At 63.1% G+C, this 12,648-nt stretch overlaps 1 protein-coding gene across 2 annotated transcripts in view; it reads left to right on the forward strand.

Annotated features, from left to right (window-relative positions):
• Window positions 1-12,648, forward strand: part of LOC111145672 (calcium voltage-gated channel subunit alpha1 B) — a 184,449-nt gene that overhangs the window by 88,808 nt on the left and 82,993 nt on the right. For both annotated transcript variants that reach the window (XM_022500758.1, XM_022500759.1), the window contains exons 17-19: window positions 1,437-1,504; window positions 4,464-4,573; window positions 11,793-12,572. In XM_022500758.1, the coding sequence (XP_022356466.1) occupies window positions 1,437-1,504; window positions 4,464-4,573; window positions 11,793-12,572 (958 nt within the window). The remainder of the gene's footprint in view (window positions 1-1,436; window positions 1,505-4,463; window positions 4,574-11,792; window positions 12,573-12,648) is intronic.

A 12,648-nucleotide genomic window follows, 5' to 3' on the forward strand; every position in this document is an offset into this window, starting at 1 on the left:
CCCCACTCAGAGACCGCTGCCCTAATACCCTGCAGGGCCTGGAGAAAGGGCAGAGCTGGCCCAAACAGGTGCGAGTCATCTTCTCCCAGACCGCCCTACGGCTCTGCCCTATTTCCCCACACGCACACCCGGACACTTGACCCTGTTTGTCTCTCCTTACCCCTGCCTGGCTGGCTCTCCGCTGGCCTGGGACCCATGACCCTGCAGGCCTCCATTCACACCATCTGTCAGCTCTGGACCCCACGCCAGGGAGCCCTGCCTTTGTGGGGGCAGGAAACCCAGCAAGGAGGAGTCGGGGGGGTTGGGGGGGAGTGTTTGTTTCACTGTTTAGCAGGTGGGTGGGACCTGGGGGTGGCTGACAGGAAACCCGGGAGTGGCCACCAGGATTGTTGGAGAGGGAAGGAGCCTTCAGTGTTGACTCAAATGGTGGGGGGAGGGGTGGGGAATGAGTGCTGTCCAGAAGGAGGTGCTGCCCGCCCCCACCCCTGAGACCGAGCAGTGGCCTGGAGCTCATCACAGCTCATCCTGACCCTGCACGGTCAGGCCAGGGGTGTCTGTGGTCAGGCCTCGTGCTGGCCAACGGGCGTCATTCCCTCTGCCTCTGTTCATCTCTCCGGCTGGGCCCTGAGCTCTGGTTCCTGGCCTTAGACCTGCTCTCCAGGTGTGGGAAGGCCTCTGAGGTGCTCGTGGCTGGGTTAGTGCGGGGAAGTGGATCCCAGCCTCGTGTCCCGTCCTCTGATCTGCTGGAGCCCTGAGCAGCCTTGCCTATGAGGCAGTACTAGGGTACATGGGTCCCCTTGAGTCTCAGGGGCATCTCCAGTCATCGCTGCTGGCCTTCTACAAACCTGCTGCTCCTCACGGTTGGCCCTGGCGGAAATAGCTGCACCTGGGTTGGGTTGGGGGTGGTGCGTCCCCAGGCCTGTGGGGAAAGAGCTCTGTGCGGGGGCTCTGACTGGGGTGACCGTTCCCCCAGAGGACACCGGCCGGGTCTGAGATGGTCTGGTTGCCCTGGGGAGGGGCTGCTGCACCCTGGTGCTGGGCAGGGGGTTACAGATGTTGCCCAATGTACCACGCAAAAGGTCGCCCCGCTCCAAATGCGCAGTGCTGAGGGACGAGGTGACAGGGGAGGGCCCAGGTCTGCTGGAAAAGAGTGCAGGGACGGGCCGGTCCTGGGGACATGCTGCCCCGAGGCACACAGGACAGGAGCTTGTGGGAAGAGGCGGCAGCCCAGTCCGCTGGGCTTGGCTGTGTCTGGGGGTGACGGGCCAGTGGAGCAAGGGCACTGGAGGGGCATGTGGCCACTAAGGGAAGGAGGCTGAAGTCTCGTCAGGACCTGGGGAGAGGGGGCCCAGTACTGCATGGGGGAAGCTGGGCTGTGACTGTGGGAGGCTGGGGGCTGGGGCAGAAGGTTCCCTTCCTTAGCTGGAGCCAACCAGACACTCTGCTGAATGTCTTCCTGGCCATTGCAGTGGACAACCTCGCCAACGCTCAGGAACTGACCAAGGTACGTGCATAGGGACACGGCCCACAGCCCATGAGGGACAGGGGGGTGGGGCAGCCACCCGTGTCCCACTGCGTGGGTCCAGAGGGCCCTGCAGAGGGCCAGTCCAGGGTTAAGGACTCATGTGACCACTGTCCGGGGGAGTCTCCTCAAGGTCGCAGGCAGGTGGGAGTTAGGCTGCCGCTTGGGTGTGGTGATGGTGTGGAGGAAGCGTGAGAGATGCCAGGGCAGGAGGGGCAGCTTGTGGAGAAGCCGCGGCCTGGAAGAAGTGGCCGGAACAAGAGGTGCCGCCCAGAGAGAGCCTTGAGGAGTGGGGGCAGACTACTGGCCTGGGGGGACGGACCATGATGTGTATCAGGAGATGTGGCTGCATGAAGTGGCAGGTTCCCCTCAGCCAGAGCCGCGTGGGCGGTGGAGACCCTGAAGGGAGGTGTGGGGTCCCTGTGCTCATCCCTGGTTGGCGAGGGGGCCCCGGCGGTCAGTCCTGAGTGTGCATGGTTGAGCTGGGGCGGTCGCCGGGCAGTGCTGTTCTTCAAGGCTGGGCCTGGCTGGCTCCAGCGGGATCAGCTGCTGCCTCCTTGTCGGCGGGTCTGTGGCTCAGCAGGACGGCCTCTCGTCCCGGCGGGGGCCCAGTGGGCAGCCTCTAACACTCATCTCTCATCCTGGAGCCTGGCGGGCGGTGTGATTGTACATGTCCTCCCCTGTGGTTTCCTTCCCGAGGACACAGCCGTGGATGGGGCGGCTGGCTCTCCCGCGGTTCGGCCTCAGGCCTGTGCTTTGAACGAGCCCCAGCTCCTGGTGCAGAGGGTCCGGCCGCCTGTCAGGCCCCCTGCAGCAGAGGCCCCGTGTGCTTGCTTTCTCGGCGGAGTGCGTGCCCTGTGTGTGTCCCTCTCTGTGCGCGTGCCTGTGTGCTGGAGCTCACCCGTGTGCACACCCCTGCGTGTGTCTGCTGCGGTCCAGCACAGATCGCAACGCCATTGCTGTCCTGGGGCCCAGCTAGACCTGCTCTCTGGAAGGGGACGAGTCTGCTCTCCGCAGAGGGGCCGCTTGGGCCCAGGGCTCCCGACCGTACAAGCCCCGCAGGGCCCCCGCCGCCCCCTCCCTGCTCTCTGGAAGACGGGCTCCTGCTGGAGGAAGGCCTGGTCACGTGTCTTCCTTTGCTTCTGCTCAGACTGCCTCTTCTCCCAACCCAGGCTGAGGCTGTGCTGGTGCCTGTGGGTAGAGATGCCTCCCTTGCTCTGGCTGCTCCTTCTGAGGACGTGAAGTCCCACCGGCCTGCTCATTTCCATGCCGCCTGGGCGAGGCGGCTCAGCCATCCAGAAGTTGCTTGAGAGTGACACAGTCTGAGGCCCCTGGCTGGGCTGCTGGGGTGGGGCCAGGGCCCTGCATCCACAGAGCATATCTTGGGGTCCGGAGTTCCGGGTCCCCAAGAACTGGTGGGGCCCAGGAGCCCTGGTGGTCTGAGCACTGGCCGTCTTGGGGCAGGGGTGAGCTTGCATCTGAAGTTGTCACTGTCTCTTCCAGCTGTGCTGCAGTGAGGACACACCAGGAGGCCATGTCCTTGGGGCCTGTCTCCATGCACAGATAGCCTGTGCGATGGCCCCTTGGGGCCATCTGCCCCAATTCAGGAATTCCCCTAACGTGGCAGCTGGGGCAGGTAGAGACCTAGCTGTGTCTGGCTGGAGGGTTTCTGGGTCCTTCCTGTACGTTCCCACGTTGTATTACAGCATCACATTCTTTTCAAAGTGGAAATAAACTGAGTGGAGTCTGTAGAAGCTCACCCTTTGGCCTGGAGGGCTGGGGACGAGGATGGCATCTACAGCTTGAAGAAGGGCCTTGACAGGGCTTCTGTGGTAGATAGAGTTTGCCTGCTCTGTGGATTCTGAAGCTTGAGGACATCTTGCTGGGAAGTCTGCAGGCAGCTAATGGTCTTAGTTCTGGCCATTTGGGGGGGCCTCTAGGAGAAAATTTATGGACATTTTGGGCCACAGCGGGAATGTCACTTTCCATGGAAGCCAGGTGGGCTCGGGATTGGGGTATTTGGGGAAATACGGGTGGTCTCTGCAGTCTAGCTGAGTGACATGGAGGCCTTAGTTTCCCTCTGTGGGCCCACGGGCACAGCCCCGAGCTTTCATCCAGATCCCAGGAGCAGAGCATGTTGGTTCTTCCTGGAGACCTGGGGTCAGACCAGAGGGTCTGCCTAGATGTCCACTGTCCTTCTCATGGGAGGCAGAAGCAAGGTATCTGCACGTGTGTTGGAGAGTTGCAGGTCCTCCCCAGGAGCTTGGTGGTGGAGGGAACACAGGCACTGTGAGTGGCTGTCCAGGTGGACACAGGGAGGGACTTGCCACAGCTGGAGACAGGTAGACACATGTGACCTGATGGGTCCGAGGAGGAAGAGCTCAAAGGCTAGGAGGTGGTCCTGCTAGATCCACTCCTGCTGATGATTCCTGTGAGTGATGTGGGGCCAGGATCCAGGCTCAGGGTGCAGAGTTCTGCCCCTTGCCTTTGCTCACAGCTTCGGGGCAGAGGCTTTGTTCAGGTGGGACAGGTTCTCCTCAGGCGGAAGGGCAGTGGGTGGGGGAAAGGAGGATGGATTTGCATTCTGATGGCGCTGAGTGGGAAATGTTGTGGGACAGACACACAGGCAGCAGCTGGGTCCCTGTGGCTGGAGCTCACAAGTGGGGTGGACGTCACCAGCTGTGGCACCCTGGCAGATGGCCCATGGCAGGTCTTGAGGCAAGACTCTTGGGGACTGTTGCCTTGAGTAGCAGGCATAGAAGGGGGTCCCTGATGGCTGCCAGAGAGCTTGTGTGGAATTGGTGCTCAGGGCTGGAGCCGCTGCCTGGCCCCCAGGTGCAGAGGGCAGGAAGGACTTAGAGGCCACGGCGGGGGCGGGGGGGGGGGGCGGGGAGCTGATGTGGTGAGAGTAGACGCATCACACTTCTGTCTGTTCAAGCAGGACGAAGAGGAGATGGAAGAAGCAGCCAATCAGAAGCTTGCTCTCCAAAAGGCCAAAGAAGTGGCTGAAGTCAGTCCCATGTCTGCCGCCAACATCTCCATCGCTGCCGCGTAAGGCTCTTGGTGGGGGGGAAGGCAGGTGGCGGGGGTCGCTGCAGTCTTGGGCTGGGTCCTCCGCAGTACGTTCCTCCTGGGGGCTTTCTCAGAATCCCTTACATTGGCTGGAGCTTCTTAGGACGCAGCCCCCAGGAGCTGTGATGCAAGGGAATGGCTCCCCTCCTGGCTCCCTTCCTGCAGCCGCCTGCGAGCAGCATTCGCCGGGAAGAGCCCTGTGGCTTCTCCCCGTTCCAGGCGGAGGGAGGCGTGGCAGCGCATGGCCCTCTCTCCGGGGGTCAGACCGGCTCTGACTTGGTCCTCAGCGGGCTTGGGTGGCTCCAGGCCTCTGGCTGGACACGGGGTGTGAGTCGGGGGTCAGGTTAGTGTATCTGTCCGGACTCCACTGTTTAGGGATGTGTTTTTGAGCCAGAAGATTCACGCCGCACGTCGGCAGCCCAGGAGACTTAATGCACTTCCCCAAAACATCTTCAAGGGTTCAGTACGGGAACAGAGGCCAAGGGAAGCCTCGAGGATGACAAAAGGTGAACGCAGGGCCAAGGCTTCCCCGGGGAAACTGGTCACCCTGAGGTTCCCCTGAGCCTCCAGGCACATTGCAAACCGCAGTGGGAAGAATTGGGGCCTCAGAGTTGGGACAGAGGGCCCAGACCAGGGCCAAAGGCTGCTGTGTGCTGGGGGAGGTCCCCCGTGGTGGGTAGGGAGGACTGGGACTGAGGGAGGACATCTGGGCTAGTATCATGGTGGCCATGAGAGAGCACAGAGGAAGGAGCCCTCCTTTCACTGGAAGCTCGCTCTCCAGGACAGGCTGAGTGCACTCAAAGCTGGGGACTTGTCCTCAGTGCCACGGCCCACCCACCAGAGACCTCCGATTTCCAACCCAGCGGTCCTCCTCCCTCTCTCTGTTCCCCAGGAACAGCTCCAGGAACAGCCACAGTGACACACATGTCCGGGCTGCTGAGTGTGTGTGCTGGCAGGTGGACGAGTTTGCAGGGAGAGCGGGTGTGCAGGTGTGAGAGAGGGCCCATGTCTGCTTGTGTGTGTGAGTACACGTGTGTCGTGTGTGTGTGTGCGTCTTAGTGGCCCTGTTCTTGTCCAGCGGTCCCCAGGGGGATGGCCTGTTTGCTAGGAAGGCCTTTGCAGAGGACCTGCCCCTCAGCCGAGCAGGAAGCACTGGCCTCTGGGGGAGAAGACGCTAGAGGAGGCCCCTGACCCCGGGGCAGGGATGCCGGGGGGCTGCAGAGAGTCGGGGAGGACTCAGCAGTCATTACTCAGACAGCTACTGCGGGCTCAGGGCTTAGCTGTCTCTGGGTTGTTGGGCTGATTCGGTGACTTGGACGGCATGGTCCTGGGCTTGCTTGGTGGTGACCCGGCAGACGGCCCTTCTCGGGAGCTTTGTAGCTGCTGGCAGTCTGCGTTAGCAGAGGGAGCTGGTGAGCCTCTGACCCGTTCCTGGGCCTGTGGGTTTCCCTTCAGCATTTGCCCTCTCTGCATTTAGAGGGGGTGCTGTCCCATGGGCCCCATCCCTGCCAGAGCTGCCCGTGACTTAGGGGTGTAGGGCAGGGCGTCTTTTCCCATCGGGCTGACAGCTCTGGGCAGCAGGGGCTGGGGCCCTTGGCACAACCAGGAGAACTCGTCAGGCCACCAAGAGCGGTCTGGGTGCTCTTCCTCCGTCCCTGTCCTCCTCCGGGGACACTGCTCTGTAGCCACGAGGCTGCAGACGGGCACCCCAGGCCCAGGGTGTGTCACAGCTCTAGCTGTGGGCCTGACCACCACCTTGGTGCTTCTTTTCTCCCGGGCGGAGCTCCCGGGGAGGCACAGGTGTTCTCCCTCACGGTGGGGCCTGAGCTTGGTGTCCACTCATTCCTGCCGTGCCAGCCTGGGTGTGTGCCGGCCTTGGCCTCTGTGCTCCCCCTTCTTGGGCATGTTCCTGGGATGCAGCTTTGGGCCTTTGTCCCCTGTGGCATGTCCTCCGTGTGCCTACATCGGATGGCGGTCGGTCTGATGTGGTCACTGGAGATCCTGCCCTGGGGATGAGGTCTGAGCTCTGGGCGTGTGGTGTTGGCTTTCTTCTCTGTCCGTTGCCCCCCACCCTCCTAGCTGTTTCTCTTCTCAGTGAATCGTGTTGGGTGGGTGAGCTTGTCTCCTGCTGCTGGTTGGGCTGTGAGTGAGGCCCTGAGTGACACTCACCTTGACTCTGCCCCCCCGTAGCCAAGCCGTGTGGTCTGTGAGGCAGGAGGACTGGTCCAGAGGCTGTGGCACCCTGGGAGCAGAGGGGCCCTTACTGCCCTCAGTGTTCGAGGGACTCCTTGGGTTCTGTGAGACTGTGCTGAGCCTGAGGGGCGGGGCTCCTGCCTCCTCAGAGTATGTCCCCGTCCTCTGGAGTTGGGCTATTGCCTCAGGTGATGGCCCCCCTTCAGGCTCCTGGCAGGGAATGGATGCTAAGGCTGATGTGGTCTCCTGCTTCTCCGTGTTCCATCACCCTTCTCCTCACCTGCACTCTGAATGCTGACGCACACTCACCATTCACTCAGGACACCCAGCACTCACTGTCACGTATGTTCACACCCAGTACCACACATGCTCACTCACCTCACACGTGTCCACACACTCGCATGCACGCTCATACGCACACACCGCACGTGCATTCACACCCAGTTGCACACCCCCCTACACCCACACACCTCTTTGCGCCTGGGACCTGTAGGAGGGTGAGTTGCTCTGAGCCCCTCAGTGTGTAGACTCGGCCTTGAGAAGGAGGAGCTGGGAAGCCGTGGGGTCTTCCCCTAGGGGAACGACCTCAAAGGGGAAGGATCGTAGAGATTTCTGGTTTCTCTCTTGGTTCTGGGAAGGCGTCCAGAGTCTCTGGAAAACGGCTGGAGTCCCAGTGAGGAGGTGGGTTGGTGATGTAGCCTGTGTGCCCCTGGGAGCGTCACGGTGAGCTGCAGTGCCTGGTTTGGAGCCCGAGGGGCCCAGGACTCAGGGGGGCAAGGGCAGAGAGGGGCAGCAGGTGGCAGGGCTCGGGGGGAGCCCAAAGGTAAGGTGTCCTGCGTTAGCTGGCTTTGCTCTGTCTCAGAGGCAAGGCAAATGCACAGGTTGTCCCACGGCAGCCCCGTGGCAGTGGGACACACAATGGCAGGCAAGAGCCATTTGGAATTCTGGGACGCTAGGTGCTGGCTCCTTCCAAGGCCTATGCCGTGCGTGGGGCCGGGGTTGCCAAGCTGTGGGGATGGCCCCCGACCGCAGCTTCTTGTCCTCTGGCCGTGGGGAGGGTGCTGTGCTCCTTCTTGTGTCATTGTTCCGCCCGATGCTCTTTCTTTCTCAACTTCTCTTTTACCCCGAGGTCTCAGCTGGTGCCGTTCTGATGGACGCGTCCCCGGCCTCCTGCCCAGACGCCCACCGCAGCCTGTGCCCTGACCTGATGTGGCTTAAACGTGTTCTGTGCCCTTAGAGCCCTCTCTGCTCCTCACTTTGGTTTTGTCTTGTTTCTTTTGCATGTGCAGTTTCGTAGCGCACACTCGGGGCGCCGCGCCTCACAGCTCATCTGTCTCCAGCGTAAACTCACCGTGAGTTCCTCTGCCATGACACCCTCTGTGCCTTCACGGCGGCTACCTGCGACACCCCCCACCCTAACCGCTTTCCCCCTCCAGCCCCTTGCTCCGGGGCACTTCCAGGAAAGCCTTCTGCAGCCCGCGGGGGATGGTGGGCGCGCTTCCTGACGGTCCTGATGGGGGCGTCAGACTCTGCGCTCTGCCCTTCCTCTCCCTGCTGGTCCTCTTGTCTGCTGTCTGTCCCTGTGGCGTCTCTCTGGTGTCTTGGGCATTTTTCTCCTTCTCTTGAGGTGGCTGCTGCTGGGCTGCCATGGGCACTGTGGCCCTTGTGTTTCCCCCAAGGGAGAGCGTCCAGTCGGACTCACTGAGGACATTCACGGGGTCCTCCTGCCCCATCCTTTTTTGACTTGGGAGGGGATATATCTGGGACCCTTAGGAAGCTGTCCTAGTGACAGCAGAGCTGCTTTCACGTTAGACCAGCCAGAGCCTGAGGTCGGCCACAGAAACCCCAATGTGTCACTCTTGGAGGAGACACCAGTCTGCCTGGGGAGGAGGTCCTGGGATGGTTGCCTCCAGGGGCTTCCTCTCCAGGGTGAGGCGAAGTGCTGCAGGTGGGCCGTCTCTGGAACTGTTGGCTGTGGTCCGCCCACCTGGATGGGGCAGCAAGATGCCCTCTCTGGGGCCCAGTAGTGTGGGAGTGCTGGCCGTCTCTGAGCCACCTGCTCCCTGCTCGGCCGGCCTAGACCTGACACGGCTTGTTCACGGGCTGTGGGGACCCTGGTGTGTCCCAGGATAAGAACGCTGGGTCCTGGATGACTGATTCCCAGGCTGGAGGAAGGTGTGGATGTCAGTACTTTTGTGTCAACAGTGAGGGCTGCCTCCCAGTACCTGCAGCTGTGCACACCTGGCTCTCTCAGCCCAGAGACCCGAAGCGGGGTCGTGCCATGGACGCTCCTGTTTGGGCCTTGCAGGTGTCCACAAGGCCTGGGTTGGGTGTGGCCGAATAGGGCTCTGCCAGTAAGCTGGGGTTGAGGCACTGTGGGAGCAGCTCCTTGTGTGACTCCTTAAAGAGCCTTTTACAATAAGGAGTTGGTCTGGAATACTGTCACTGTGTTTCAGATGGTGGCCTGGCCCTTGCTCTCACGTTCTTGGTGTTGTGAGCTCAGTGGAGAGGTGCAGAGACCTGGGTGGCCCACACTACTTCATGAACCAGACAAAGCAGGGACCGAACAGCAACCTGGTGCAGGTCAACTCAGACACCAGCAAGGAGGGGAGGCCTGCTGCACGGACTCCGAGGAAGCCAGACCTCTCTAAGCAGTGGGTGGGTGCAGACAGCTCCAGGTGTCGTTAGGGCCCGAAGAGGCAGGGCGACCCAGCAGGATCAGAGCCACAGGGACCTGGGGGGGCTGTGTGAGCCCAGCTGCTCCGTGTCTTCCTCTCCTGGGAAGTTCTGGGGGAGTCTGCTAGCTCCGTGGCACCCTATATGTGACCGGACATGTCGTCCCTTCGTGGAGTTTGGCTGGTCTCTGGGAGAGAAGGAGCTGCAGCTAGGGTCGGGGAGAGCAGGGCCGTGTCACCAGGAGCCTGTCCTGAGCTCCCAGCCTGCTCACTGTCCCCACTGTCTTTATCACCTGCCTGTTCTGGTGGAGAACTGGCCCCAGGTCTTAGGCTGCACCCAGCCCTCACCCTGAGGACCATGTGGCGCTGCGTCCCAGCCTGTGTCAGGTGGCCAGGCTGGCTGTCGGCCCTCATGGGCTCCTGTCACCCATCTCACGTGGTTCAGCATTGTTCACTGTTGGGTCCTTTATTTTGGTGCCAGGCTGGGACGGGTAGGTCCCCTGGGCTCTAGGTTGAAGTCCAAGGAACGGAAACAGAAGGTGGGGGGGTCTGTTGCAAGGTGTCCCTGGGAGCAGGGAAGGACAGCTTTGATGGCTCAGAGGATGCAGGCCAGGACCTGGTGAGGCAGTTGATGGTGTTGGTTAGCAGATGGCCAGAGAGGCCACACTTGTCCCCCATGCATTGCCCTGCCTGCCCAACATAGGGGCTCCCAGGTGAGGGACCGACATCGTGCTCTTTGGCTTCCATTCTTGTGAGGCAGTGCCCTGGACATGGTTCCCCGCATTGGAGCCTAGACTTCCCCTCCAAAGGGGCTGGATCTGGCATCACCCACTTCGTGCAGGCGAGCTGCAGGCACTGGGCTGTCCCCTCGCCCCGCCGCCTCTGGCTTTGCAGGTCAGCATGGCGCTCAGTGGCCCAGGGCCCTGATGCTGGTGGCCTGTCCAGCCGGGGCCCTGGTGTGGGTCCCCTCAGGCTGTGACTCTGTGCTCTCAGTGCAGTCAGGGGTCAGGCCAAGGCCTCACCTCTTTAGAGACCTTTCTTCTGTCTTGTCTTTGTATACGTCTGACCCTGGCTCCGTCAGTGACTTGGCTGGAGGGCCCTCTATGAGTCTAGGCTCAGTGTCTTCATCTGTGAAGTAGGGAGGTCACGGTGAGGGTTGGAGGCAACGGGCTACTGCAGTTCACAGCACAGTGTGGCTCTGAACAACTACCACGACAGTAGGTCCAGAAACCTCCAGAGGCTGAAGGACAAGACTCTGGCCTCAGATGAGGTTCCTGCTTGGCCAGGGTGGGACTGGGGTCACCTACTTTGGAGGCCTTATTCAGCACAGATTCCAGAATGCAAAGGGTTTCTCATGTACCCTGGGCTGGGGAGCCTGACATGTGACTATGTGGATGAGGCTGTGGGGTGGTCAAACCTTGATGACCTGTGCAGGGACAGCTGAGCTTGGAGCACAGGCCACTCCTGGTGCTGGAGGGCTTCTCTGCGCTGGTGGAAGGAAGGGGCTCTCTGTGGAGCCAGGAGAGTGGAGGGCATTGAGGACCACAGGAGGGAGCATCTCTAGCTCCAGACCTAACTGCTGGGCTCCTGGGAGCAAGTGGTCACTGAGCCGAGTGGCAGGTGCCTAGATGGGGTTGACCACCTTAGGGAGCAGTCCCAGCTTATCCTTTGGCCCTGAGAGGGGGCCACTGCCCCCCGGCCCCTTGCTCCCTGGGCTGCGTCTACCCTGATCCTGGGGACCTGCCTCTGCTCAGGGCCTCTCACAGACACCACTGTCTCCTGGCCAGTGGCTGTTTTTCCAGAAGTGGAGGTGGAGAAGCCCCTCCCCGGGCAGCTCTGCTCCATGCTGAAGCAAGGCTAGCGCCCCAGGGCGGCTGCAGGGGGCTCTCTGCCTCCTGCCTCTTCCTCAGTCCTGCCCCGTTCAGACGCTGCCCCCCTCCTCTCCCTGTTGGTCTTCCCAGCCAGCAGCCCACCTGCCCTGGAAGCCTGTTTGCCACCTCGTGCTGGTGCCTGTCATTCCCACTGCCCTGCATCCCTTGGCCAAGGGCCCCTGTACAGCTGCTCCAGGGTGGCCTTGAGCCCCCCACTGCCCACCAGCAGGCTGGTGCTCTCACAGTCGGTGGGGTCATGATGGGGTGGGGGCAGGGCCGAATTCTGGGCCCCTGGGTGTCCCTTACTTGTTCTGCACCGGTTGTCGGGGGTCTCCAGGGCTCCTGCCCCCCCCCCCCCCCCCCCCCCGCCATCCCTCCATCACTGCGTCCATCCGTGGCTTCCCCTGCGAGCCAGAGCGTGGGCGGGCGTAGCCCTCACCGCTGGTCTCCCCGCAGCAGGCCGCAGAACTCGGCCAAGGCGCGCTCGGTGTGGGAGCAGCGGGCCAGCCAGCTGCGGCTGCAGAACCTGAGGGCCAGCTGCGAGGCGCTGTACAGCGAGATGGACCCCGAGGAGCGGCTGCGCTACGCCACCACGCGCCACCTGCGGCCCGACATGAAGACGCACCTGGACCGGCCGCTCGTGGTGGAGCTGGGCCGCGACGGGCCGCGGGTCCCCGCCGGGGGCAAGGCCCGGCCGGAGGGCGCGGAGGCCGTGGAGGGCGCCGACCCCCCGCCGCGCAGGCACCACCGGCACCGCGACAAGGCGGCGGCCCCGGCGCCCGCCCCGGCGGCAGAGCAGGAGCGGGCGGACGCCCCGAAGGCCGACGGCGGGGAACCCGGGGCCCGGGAGGAGCGGCCGCGGCCGCACCGCAGCCGCAGCAAGGAGGCCCGGAGCGAGCGCGGCCGCGGCCCGGGCCCCGAGGGCGGCCGGCGCCACCACCGGCGGGGCTCCCCGGAGGAGGCGGCCGAGCGCGAGCCCCGGCGCCATCGCGCGCACCGGCACGCGCCCGACCAGGGCAAGGACGGCGGCGCGGCCAAGGGCGAGCGGCGAGCGCGCCACCGCGGCGGCCCCCGGGCCGGACCCCGAGAGGCGGGGAGCGGGGAGGAGCCGGCGCGGCGGCACCGGGCCCGGCACAAGGCGCTGCCCTCGCAGGAGGACACGGAGAAGGAGGCAGCGGAGAAGGAGGGTGAGGGCGAGGAGCGCGACAAGGAGAAGGAGCTCCGGAACCACCAGCCCAAGTGAGGAAGCGCGCGTGCCCATGGTGGACAGAGCCGCTGGCCGGGGAGGGGGCCGGGGTCAGGGTCCACAGGGTTG

The sequence above is a fragment of the Enhydra lutris genome, unplaced genomic scaffold, assembly GCF_002288905.1.
Source record: "Enhydra lutris kenyoni isolate GAN:26980312 unplaced genomic scaffold, ASM228890v2 scaffoldscaffold13, whole genome shotgun sequence".
In the NCBI taxonomy this organism is placed as follows: Eukaryota; Metazoa; Chordata; class Mammalia; order Carnivora; family Mustelidae; genus Enhydra; species Enhydra lutris.